The following is a 12,880-nucleotide window of genomic DNA, read 5'->3' as shown; positions in this document are numbered from 1 at the left end:
ATCGCAAAAATACGACTCCAATTTATTTATAGTTGGCAGTTTATCACGTATTTTATGTTATTTTAGAATAGTATTCTTTCATTTCAGTAATCCTAATAGTAATCTCGAATGAAACGTGAGTAACTATGAGTACAATTGAAATATTACGACAAGGCACTTTAACGGCCATGCATTGAATATTTTACGCAACAGAAATCTGGTTATCCGTTTTTTTATAATCGCAAAGAATGTTGCGCAGAAATTTCCGATTCAAATCCCCACCTCTTAAGAATCCTGGCTGCGCTCCAGCTTATAAATAATGTCATTTTTCGATTCCGCATCTTTGCCATTTTTCGAGGCTATATTGTTGTCAAATTTTATCAAAGCTGTTATTGCTTCTTTGAGCAGTTACAAAATTAGCCAAGTCATTATTTTGAAAAGTAATCGAATAGCTCGCGGAGCCCCTGGGTTTCTCTCGCGGAGCCCTGGGGCTCCGTACGGAGCACTTTGAGAAACTATGGACTACGCTACGGTGAAATTGTAGATTTAGATCACGAGCACAAGTAACTCTTCACGTATCAATGTCACTACAAGTCGCAGTTATTTAAATGAAAATCGTATATATACAGGGTGGTAAAAAAGTTACGCACAACTAAGGTAAATTTTTTCGTTATGGCAACGTTAAAAAAGTAACTGTTAAAAAGCGTCAGTCGTGGAATGTTTGAATGGCATTTCAAAGTAATTCAATACTGTTAAATAGTGTCAGTCGTTAAAAGTTTTGAGTAGCATTTCATCTTAACTTCTGTTCATTTTGCGTTACTGGCACCAAGTCAATGACAGGTTTGTTAGCAAGCAATAAAATATACCCTCGCATATAAGGCAAGTTTGAAACTGAAAGCTGCCAAACTAAGGGGCTAGCTTATACAAGAATAACTTTGATCGCACTCAAACAAAATGACATTATGCTAATTTAATTCCAACAGCTACAATTTAAACCACGCTAAGTTCTCAAGAAAAGAGCGTGCACGCGCACACGTGAAGCAGCGATTGGTAAGCTTATTAGCAAACTTTTATAAATTCACATGTTGGTGCCGTTTTCAGGGGGTCGGTCTATATACGAGTGTAAGTATGAGAGATTGGTAATGAGTTTAACTCGAAAGATGTCGATATTGCAGGTAAAAATCACGGGTTCAAACCAGTTGTTCATCACATTGTATAATATTGAAAAGGATAGTGGTTTTGACTGTGCTTCGCCAAATATCAGCTATTTTCCTAAAAAATCATATCTTCTTCTGCTTGTCTTTTGGACTCTTCATGAAATGATAAAAATTGTTGAAATCAAAGCTGAGAGAAGGATACATAAGCTATTTCGCACATTTAACCACGCTATTTATGTTGTGCACAAGAATAGGCGCTCCAGAAGTGTGTGTGTACCAATATGGAGGTAACTATTTTTTTCGCCTACTTTACATCAAGTTGTGTACAGGGACGAAAGTCTATGGACAATAGGTATATTCACTTGGCCAACACATACAATCCCCGAACTAAAATAAGGAAAATCGGGAATTATGGCCTAACCCTGTACACATACCACGGTATTACCCAAAAATAAGGATGCTTGATCAAATGTACATATAATATAAAACTGTCAATTAATTTAATTGTTTAGTAGTTTATATATTGATAATTTACTTAACAAATTTAGTGCAATACGGTAAAATTATTGTTTTCGATGCATCATGATTTGAATAGCAGTAAGTAAATGTGCCATCAACTTGAGTTTATTTTAAACATTAGGGGTAGACAATGTCAAAACGAAAAAAATTCGGTCTGTTTAAAATCTAGCAAGTAACTTCTACGTGAAAGTGATAGCTTGCTAAAAGCCTTTTTCCGTAAAAGCGGATTGAAAATACCAAATTTGAACAACACAATTTAAATGTCAGAGCTGTAATTCCGAAACTCTGCAATCAATTTTTATTGGTCTATTTGCAACCCGGGATTGCAATAAAACAAAATTACAAACCCGCGTTTGTTGTGGGTGATGAATAATGGATGCAGATTAGATTGAAGTTGGTTAAAAGGGAACACTGTTCAAAAAATCGTTTATTTAGTTGCTTTTATGTATTATATATGGTGTCGTCCGAAAAGTTCCTATTGCAATTTCAATTTTGTTATGAAGCGAGTTCCCAATATATCTTAACCAGGTTTGTTGTTTTTTAATCAGTAATTGTTGAAGTATTTTTACTTCATTTAATACATCTGTGAGGGCCCTTTGCAATATTAGAAAATTTTTTAGAACTATATGGACACCCTCTCTTTGTAGCGCTATAACTGGTCTAACAATGAATTAGAAAACTGCACCTATATTGTAGTGTTGGCCTATAATAATCTTATTGCGTCATTAAGCGATTGGAAATATTTTACCAGTATCGTTTAGAAGCAATCTCCTGCGTATAACATTTAGTCATTTCTGAAAAAAAATTTTCAGGTATTTTATACAAAACCCCCGCCGCAATCGCAAAAATGTGAAATTTGAGAAAAAGACCTGTTCAGTTTTAAAATAACCAATTTAGTAATTATCCAGCTCGGGTTAGGAATGATTTGAAAATTTCAATTCTCAGCGTAACCTGCTTTCCTAGCATTAACTTAATAGATATTAATTTTCTGCTTTTGAGCGTTGGCGGGAATACTTTTTTTGGTGAGGCCTTGTCCGAAAGATCCTATTCTTTTTGAATTTTGAAGCAAATTGTTTCGATTGTTTTCCTTGTGATTAAATTGTATGATCATGAAATTCCGATGTGATTTACGTGTATTGTTAACAGCATCGAAAAAGGGCGCGTAATCGAACAAAACAATAAACGAGAGCTTTGGGTTTAGTAGAAGATTAAGCGTCTAGTTATTGGGTTGTAGATCTAATAAAAATAGGAAGGGCAGCCTTTTAAGTGTTTCTGAGCGTATTAATAGCTTCAGTGCGTCAGTGAGCGCTTGTAACTTATCTATTAATATTATTTCTACTCTTATCTGGATGTAAAACCTTAATTCTATTTAGTTTTGGTATTCTTGGTATTTCAATGGTCGTTTGTCACTTTGCTCAGAGAGAATTTCCTATTTTTTTTGAGTGAGTCATCATACCGCAAAACTATATAGGTTTAGTTACAATTTGACTAATAGTAACGGGGGATCGTGTATCACTTTCTAATTTGAATCACCCTAAAAACTTGAAATTTCAATTTGCCAAGTTAGGTCGAATCAGCTAGCGGTTCCGCCGAACGCCGAAAAACGTTTTTAATAGTCTTGAGGGCAGTGGCGTAGCCAGGGGAGGGGTTTTGCGGGTCCACCACCCCACCCCTTTTTAAAAGGTAAATAAAAATCATTTTTCTGTATCGGTAGCTCAAAATGCTTTTTAGACCTTCAAGACTAATAAAAACACGCGTAATCCAGCGTTCGATCGGACCCCCTAACTGTTTCAATCTGACTTGACAAAAAAAAAATTTCACCCCCCCCCCCCCCTTGAAAATTTCTGGCTACGCTCCTGATTGTGGGTCTAAAATGGGTTTCAAGCTACGAAAAATTGCTATGTTCGATACAGAAAAATGCTTTTATTTTTTTACATTGCAAAAGGGGAGGGGCTCCGACCCCCAAAACCATCCCCTTGGCTACGCCCCTGGGGTTCAGTAGAAGATTAAACGTCAGTTTATTAGGAAACATTTCAATAAAGTATCGTATTTTTTGGCTACCGGTAAATTTTAACTGCGTGGTTATTGATATTTGAATTGTTATTTATATCTTTGCTTAGAGATGAGTCACATTTACTTTTCCTAAGAATCCTTTTTGTGATTTGTTTCTATCGGGAATGTGTCCCCAGTGATTGATATGAAATATTCTTGAAAATTACCTCTTTTTTTAGGATCACGAAATTCCAATGTTATTTGCGTGTATTTTTAACAGTATCGATAAACGATGCATAATAATAAAAAAAGATAACAATCGCTTTGGATTTAGACTTAAGCTTTGAGTTTTGTGAAAGATGAAACGTTAGAAATTTAGAATACATTTCATTAACATAACGTGAGGACTCAGAAAAGGCAAAGTTTTTAATAGACGTATTGATAGCCTCAGGCCGGCAGTGGTGCCTGCAAGTTTTCCATTAAAAATACTTACCCTGAGTACACAATCATAAATCCACATATGTTCAGGGTTTCAGTAGCCTTGTCTATTTCAGTGGCCAATTGTAATTTTGCTAACAGATGAGCCTCTTATATTTCTGAATTAGTGCGCGTTACGTATCTCTGTAAGTCGATATAGTTTCAGTTGGTCTTAGCATTTCAACGGTAACTTTGCTTCAATATGAGAATCCATTAACCCTGAATGAGTGTGTGTGACCTCGTTTTTAGCTAGCTTGCATGAGGCGAGGCCTAGCTCTAGTGTTAAATCGAACTGCTTAAGTCTCGCGACAATCGACAATTAGTAACGCGTAATGCACTTCCATAATTCTATATATTTTCAGTAAATCTCGATATTTCAATGGTCGCCGTAACTTTGCAGAAAGATTTTTCACTTCTGAATGAGTGCATGTGATTGTTTTTAGCAAATTTACATGAAACATACCTAGCTATAAAATCGTGATAAATCTAACTGTTTTAAAACCCCTTGCCAATTGGCAGTTTACTAACACAACACGTAAACTTTGCTTAGAGATGAGTCTCCTTTACCTCTGAGTGAGTGCCTGTAACTTTGCTCAGAGATGAGTCTCCTTTACGTCTGAGTAAGCGCACATAACTTTGCTCAGAGATGAGTCTTATTTCCTCAAGAGTGAGTTTCCGTAACTTTGCTCAGAGGCACGTAATGCTCCGCCATAATATAGTTTCAGTAGCGCTTGGCATTACAGTGGCCATTTTATGCTCAGAGAAGAATCTTCTTTACCTCTAAGTGAGTGTGCGTAATGCACCAGCATACTTTTATATGGGGTCAGCAACTCTTGTGATTTCACGTCACCCATAACTAATTTTAGTATCTTCGCATCTTACAGATAAGGACACTAATAAAAATCTTACTTTAATCTGGATGCGAGAGTGTGGCAGCGAGAATAATACAAGCACCAGCTGATAACTGATTGGACTTTGAGGAATTTATAAGGTATGTATAGTAAAGTTATAAAAAAACTAAATTCGGATGATATAGAGATCCTCTCCCCAAACCTACCAAGCGATCCTCGTATGTTTCCTAAATTCATTCACACATGTTCAAGATTCAAATTTTTTTTGCTGAAAAAATGGCTCAGTCTATCCAGGCATTAGCCGAAAATATTCAGAATCGGGGAAAGGTGACAGTGGACCGCTAGAACATGGCTACTCAACTGGCGGACCGCGGTCCGAATTCGGACGTTTCCAATATTTGATTCGGACCGCACCTAATTCTTTATTTTGGATCATTAGCCCCACTTTTGAAATTTCACTTTATAAAACGACTTTTATTGTTTTGAATATATATGGAAAGAACTATAACACCATAATAAACAATCTTGATTAGTCATAAATATCAGTCGGCCGAGGAGGTGCGCGTTTAAGGATGTAGGAATATAATTTCTGGATACCACGGGCCCAAGTGATTTTAAAGTTGTGTGTGCGGATCTTCGTTAAAAATAGTTGAGTAGCCCTGCACTAGGGTACCACATTACAGTGGTTTTAACCGGGGTTCCGTGGCACTATATTATTGTTCCGCCAATATTGTCTAGGGCAGGGGTTCCCAAACCAGGGGTCGCGACCCCAAGTTGGGTCGGAGTGATAAGTAGGTAGGGTCGCAAACAGGTCATGGGGTCGGTGGGGTCGATAAGGTATGGTAGAGGGTGGATGAACAAAACATCTAAGATTCGACAAACCATGTTAAATTTAGCACTTCGTACCGTGACTTTCTGTAAAACAAGCCCATATGCATCGCTCTATGCTTATGCTATAGAAAATGTAGGTGCTTATTGTGACATCACTGTTTGGTTTTAGCTTATTTTACTTAATACCACCACATGACCAAACTCAAAAGCTCCGTAAAAGAAGCTCTAAAGCTCCATGAAATATATATATATATTGACCTGGGGTCGCACTGGACACTTGAAAGTTGTCTTCGGGGTCGCCCTGAAAAAGCATGGGAACCCCTGGTCTAGGGGTTCCGCAAGTTACCATCCAATTCCGAGAGTCGATGCCAATAACTGTATTAATAATATTGTTTAGACCAGTGTTTTTCAACCTTTTTCGAGCCAAGGCACACTTTTTTCTCTGAGAAAATCCCGCGGCACACCCCCAGCTTAAAATGTGGGGAAAAGACCTAATATTCACAATATAAGTGATATATTGTTAATATAAGATTTTTAACATTGAAGAAAGATGTTGAATTGGACATCTTGAATAGTAATCAAATAAAACAAGGAAAAAAAGGCAAATCGCCACCTACTGCTGCCACATTCTGATATGGAACAGATTACTCTGACGAGCGCAACAACGCATAGACACACAAATTGGAGAATTTTCCACGGCACCCCTGACATTATTTTACGGCACCCCGGTTGAAAAACACTGGTTTAGACATATTCAAATACCTAATATGTTTCCTTCTATTGGTAAACTTTTCTGTTCAATTCAAGACTCTTGCTGCTCACTAACAAAAATGTATTTCTGTAACTTTCCGTCTAAGACTTCTCAGGTCAGACAAGCATTTTACAACTGTGGCAAGAAACGCAATAACATGCACATAAATAATGGTATCAAATGTTGGGTTTGTTTACGATAGAGAGAAATAAATATTGTAAAATGCTTGTCTGAAGAAGTCTGACCTCGGTCAGACGAAACGTTACAGAAATACATTTGTGTTAGTGTGCAGCAAGACCCTTGAATTGAATAGAATAGTTATCTTCACTCTTGTTATAGCATCCTTGCGTTATACGCATACTAATCCACCTGCACAAAGGCATAGAAAGCAAGGAAAGGTAGTTAGTTTCATGCAACCTCAACTGTTAGTTGTTAAACTTTCTACCCTTTGAAGACCATTTTGTTTTGCCAGTATTACATTATTGCCGGTTACATATATTTGAAGTTTATAGTTTATACAATTCAGACACTATTACACGTGAGTTACTCGAGCCTCTGGAATGCTTTACTGGGGTCCCGCACCACCAAAAAGGTCCAAAAACACTGTAATTGGACACGTTTAGTGGCCATAACGATCGTTTCAAAATTTTGTTGTTATTGTTATTTGTCTCCGTCTCCATTTTTAAAATATCGCTTTTCTCCTCGAATACTGGACCAATTGCTTTGATATTTTTTGTGGTTAAAGATAAAATTTTTCTCCAGAAGGCTATTACTTTTTTCTCTCGCTATGACGTCATCAAAATTGTTGCCACTGGGTGGGGCTACGTGTCCATATATTTGATCATAGCTCTCTTGTTTAGATTTACGACCGTACAGTTGAGCAAATTTTATAAACTTAAACTAAAAATAAGACACAAAGAGCAACAAATTGTGGAATGACAAAACGGTGATGCGTCCTAACTGGTGGGTAAAATCGTATATTATTTCAGTATTGTAAGATTGGTTGAGATTTTTCTACTGGGGCCTCGGAGACGTGGAAACGTTATATATCAATAGTAGCAGTAGCAGTATATTAGTATGTCATTCTTAAATTAGTTTTTAATTTAACCACACTTGGAGTTTGCAAACATATGGTAATGGCATGTGGGCAGTTTCAATTTTCACTTCTTCTTATTTTTCATGGGACAGCCATGTTGAGTACGCACCACCATCACGGAGAAACAGAACGAAAAGAGAAGAAAGCGAGAATTGAAGTAAGAGGGTTTATCCTTGTATACTTAATATGTGACCTAATTTTTGTAAATCGCTTTTAATCTTGGGTTGGTAAGGTTTTTTAACCAGGGACCGAAGTATTGTCCACCTAGACTGGCCATGTAAGCGTGACATAAAGAGTTGCATTTTATGAAGAATATTTACAGTGTTACAAATACAAAAGTGTAAAACAATAAGCCTCGTGCCAAAACTAAATTTAATCCCAATCTCAACAAATTCCTTGAGCTATTTTTCACCTAAAAAACCGAAGTTTGGTTCAGTTTGGTTGTGGCAGCATCAGGAGGACTAGATTAAATTACACAACGGGCCGGATTTGGCCCGCGGCCACCAACATTTAAGAGTTGTTGCCCCACTCATCATTTAAGTAATCACATTACGTTACAAATATGTCAAAAAGCCCCATGAAAATTAAACTACACAACATTTGAATTGCCGGTGATATTTATTGATATATAAAAGGGCACAGTTGATTGGTACAACTACAATATCATTAATCGATAACCATAATAAATATATATGCGAATTCATATATAGACAATCAATTATTTTACCCATATATTAAAATTTTACATTTTTGATCACGTTTTTTGTTTTTGTTTTGCCATTTTTGTATGCAATGTACCGTTCAATTTATTTCAAATTATACAGATATGTGGTAAAACTGCTAATATTGAGTCGTGGGAATTTTGTGCAGTTTACCCACCCCGTGCGGGCAAAGTTCACATTATAGCGCATTCGCTTGGTGGCGGTATTCAGTTGTTTTTTGTACCACATTTAGTTGCCTATTTGCCTTGCGTCAAAGTGATGCTTCCTTTGCCGTCTTCTGGATTATTGATTTTCCGACATTAGATCGAGCTTGGATTATATATGAGAGGCACATAGATGGGTTGTTTGCTATTGGTTGCTCTACCGGAACAATTACTGCACTTCCCTTCACCTTTGACATTATTGATTTTCCGCTTTTATATTGAACTATTAAAACGTATACATTTAACACAAGGATTAAATGTGTTTCCTCTCACTAGTGATTAGTACGAGAATAAAAGAATAATCACTTTTCAAGGTTATAAATACTACAGTTCATATGTATATATGAAGGCTCCCCAAACTTTTAAGCTCGCGACTTCTTCCGGTGCTCCCGAAGTATGCGAACCAAGAGGGCGGACATCGGAACGTAAAATGGGTAACAGGTTAGGGTTAGGCGATAATTTTATTCCAATTTTCCTTATTTTAGTCCTATTATCAGTTCGAAGACTAGCCAAGAGCCTCCCGTAGTATTTTTACCTAAAATTATGGCCTAACCCTAACCTAGTACACATATTACATCCCGATGTCCGCCATCTTGGTTCGCATACTTCGGGAGCCCCCTTTTTCGAATATATATATATTTGCGAAGTATCTGTGAAGACAGCGTCGTTATGCAATTTCGCCGCTTCTCCAATCCTATGTATTCTATTGAAATAGCGAGATTTATGTTTTGCACTAGTTTTAATAATCGTGTTTCAAATCAAAAGTCCAAAAACGTACAATAGATAGTACTTTGTGTGAAATTGGTATACTTTTTGCGATCCCTTAAATTCGTTGCTTGCCATCTGAAAGGTCCCCTAGTTTGGGAAACCCTGCGTAAAAGGAGAAAAAAAGCGAAATTCAAATTGAGTTGTTTGAGTGGTTCATTCATGTTCATTTATGTAATCTGGAAAGAGTCTGGACAGTGGGGTATGCAATCTATATGTATGATATAGTACAAATATTCTTTATTATTTTTTCGTTATCATCACTACCAAATCTTATTTATGAACACATAAACTACTTAAACTGCAAAATAGCACGAGTGCTACTGACGCATAATTCTAGCTAAATCTCCAAAATTTAACAAATAATTTTTATTGCATAGTGATGGGAGAATAGAAAGTTCCAAAATAGGCAATAAAGGAAATTTAACGAAAGAATTTGGGAGCCACTGGCCTATAGCGTGCGGTTAAATCAGGGGTGCACAACTCAAATGAGGATACGTGCCAAATTTTTCAAAATAAACTTGTGGCATGCCACGCACAGTTGTGGTATTGTAAATTAACTCATGCAAAACAAACAACAAATTTCAATAATAATACATAATAACAGATATCTATTTATTGCAACAATTTAATGTCCTGAAAAACTGCTGATTTTGATATAAACGTGATATTTTAATGTATATCATAAATTTTTTTTTTTTTTACAAAACCGTTCGCGTGCCACGTTTGAGCGTTTGGTGTGCCAAATTTGGCACACGTGCCCCGTGTTGTGCACCCCTGGGTTAAATTATAGGCAATTTAGTAAATACCCAATATAATATGATTTGTGGTATTTATACTGCAATTCACCAGTTAAGTGAACCCTCTTGCAAAGGCGAGAAAAGTTTGCTCATGAAAATTGTAACGATAAACTTAATTTCCGAAATGATTCTATGGTTAAATTATAGAGCAGATGCTTTGTTGAGCATAAATCGTTTGAACATAATGGGATTTGGAATCTACCAATCAAAATGACACTATAAATACCACTGGAATATTAAACAAAAGGCCATGAGTCCAGAAAGACTTCTGAAGGGGCTGCGAGCCATGGTTGGAGCCACTGTTATAGGCAATCAAGCAAACGGTCATTATACCATAATTTGCGTTATATGGATACATGTAATGTTATTTCAACTTAACGAGATGTCGGCGATATCGTTCCCTAGAGGGTTCGACACGCGCGAATATCGATGCCATGCGACCACTCCGATTACAATTTTGAATATATTTTATCACGTATGGTATACTGATAACAAAAGCTTTTTAAATGAGATTAAAGTACCCCCATGCTTGAAAATATGATAAAATTGATTATATTTGCAAGATAAACACTCTGCAGAACTTAGGTGAACTTATAAACATAAGAAGCGAATTTAAAAAATGTTTTAAAACGTGCTAAGTTTGCCTCTCTCTTTGGGACCAGTACCATACCGCAGTGTGCCATTACAGATGTGATTTTAATTAGTTTGGCGTGATTACTCAATGAGTTATTGGTCAAGTAATTAGGGCTGTATATGAAAGTTGGTTTGTAAATGTCGAGGCTATATCTGACGTAGGTTTGAGGGTTTGTATAAACTTGGTTCGCCTTTTTCTTGTTGTTATTGTAAACTTGTCGTTGGAATAGGTTGGGATAGGGCCATATTGGTGGTATCCCACGTAGAGAACTATTGGGTTGTCATATGGATAGCAAGGGTGGGGAATAGGGTTGGAAATATGGTTTTACATAGCTATCGAAATTACATCTCTTGTAAATGGCATGTGGGACTGTCATATAGACAGCTCTGTAGAGGGCTACCATATAGACCGCTACCATATAGACAGCAGGTTGAGATTAGGGATGGATATAAAGTCCCAATCGTCATTTGAATGGCCTTCTTCATAAGGGCTACCATATAGATAGTTCATTAGGAATACGGGATGGATATATGGTCGAAATTGCTATTTGGATTTTCTTTTCTGTAGAGGGAGATTGGACTGTCATATGGACAGCAGGTTAGGATTAAGGATGGATATAGGGTATCAATCGCGATTGAAATCGTCTCCTTCATACAGGGCTATTGGGCAGCCATATAGACAGTAGGTTCGAAATAGGGATGTCATACGCATACACCTATGGTCAAAATTGCCATTTTATTTGGTCTTCTCTGCAGAGGGCTATTGGTTTGTCATATGGATAGCAGTTTCGAAAAAGGGATGAATAAATGGCCTCATATCGCTAATAGACGCCATACTAACTGCGATATGGCCAGCAGGTTGGGAATAGCTGAATATGGTCGGGGCCAGTTTAAAAAAGAATCCCGTTTATAGAGAAGCAATACATTGATTTTCCTTTTTTTCTGATTTAATCTATCATTTTGTTAGTTAACCGAACACGTAAAGTAATGAACTAGTCAAAGTAAAATTAAACGCTTCGAAAAAAAGGCGTGAGTAAGAGTCGTATAAAAAAAATTAGGTGCTCCCGAAGTATACGAACCAAGATGGCGGACATCGGAACGAAACATGGGTAACTAGTTAGGGTTAGGCGATAATTTTTTTCCAATTTACCTTATTTTAGTCCTATTATCAGTTCGAAGACTATCCAAGAGCCTCCCGTAGTATTTATACTTAAAATTATGGCCTAACCCTAACCTAGTACACATATTACATTCCGATGTCCGCCATCTTGGTTCGCATACTTCGGGAGCCCCAAAAATAATCCCCCTTCCCTCAAATAAATGAGGGGTGGCTACGCTCTTGTACTATTCTATTCTTTTTCTGTGTTTTTCAATCTATCCATTTGTTAGTTTCCAAACACATAAAGTACTGAACTAGTCAAACGTCGTTTATAAAAAAATTGCCCCCCCCCCCCCCAAATAATACTGGGGATGGCTACGCTGTTGTATGACTTAGATTCTTTTTTGGATTTCCCAATCTATTTTTTTGTCAGTTTTCAAACAAACACATAAACTAGCTAAAATGAATCAAGAGACCACAGCAGCCGCTATGACTGCCGGGGAAATGAATTCCCAGTCAAGCGGACGAAATTCCCTCCGAAGAAAAAGAGACCTGTTACCGGTTAACGTAAAGCAAGAATACTTGGAGGTACGGTTATGAAATTATACTTTTATTGTTTTTCATTTTTGTTTCCTAAAGTTTGAGCAAAGGAGACTCTAGCTTCATATGAGCAAACGATGGCCAGTGGCCCAAATACGGCCCGTTGGTAGTTCAATCCAGCCCGCGTGAAGCTGCCACAACCAAACAGAAACCAAATTTTAAGGTTTTAGCTATAAATTAGCCCAAAGAGTTGTTAAGATTGCGATTAAATTTAGTTTGGGCACGATGCTCATTACTTATCGATTTTAATCGGTAAGTATGTTGATAGGTATTTGTCTGTTTGTCTGTCTGTTAGATGCACGCGATATCTCACAAAAGCGAGATTGAATCTGCTCCAGATTTTGCATGTGCATTCATCATATGTCGGACCAGAAGCCTATTGATTTTGGATGAATTATGTCGTTT

The 12,880-nt window shown here is 37.0% G+C and overlaps 1 protein-coding gene across 3 annotated transcripts in view; it reads left to right on the top strand.

The window, feature by feature from the left end:
• Nucleotides 1-7,735: 7,735 nt before the first annotated feature.
• LOC120329838 (inactive dipeptidyl peptidase 10-like) overlaps nucleotides 7,736-12,880 on the top strand; it is a 52,785-nt gene continuing 47,640 nt past the window's right edge. For 2 of the 3 annotated variants that reach the window (XM_078118646.1, XM_078118645.1), the window contains exon 1: nucleotides 12,316-12,463. In XM_078118646.1, the coding sequence (XP_077974772.1) occupies nucleotides 12,338-12,463 (126 nt within the window). In that variant the 5' untranslated portion in view covers nucleotides 12,316-12,337. Of the gene's footprint in view, nucleotides 7,811-12,315; nucleotides 12,464-12,880 lie in introns of those variants that run through there. The other variant, XM_078118648.1, reaches the window with a different exon arrangement.

The sequence above is a fragment of the Styela clava genome, chromosome 12, assembly GCF_964204865.1.
Source record: "Styela clava chromosome 12, kaStyClav1.hap1.2, whole genome shotgun sequence".
NCBI classification, from domain to species: Eukaryota; Metazoa; Chordata; class Ascidiacea; order Stolidobranchia; family Styelidae; genus Styela; species Styela clava.
The sequence above is the reverse complement of the archived record's forward strand: the minus strand, read 5'-3'. Positions and strand labels throughout refer to the sequence as shown.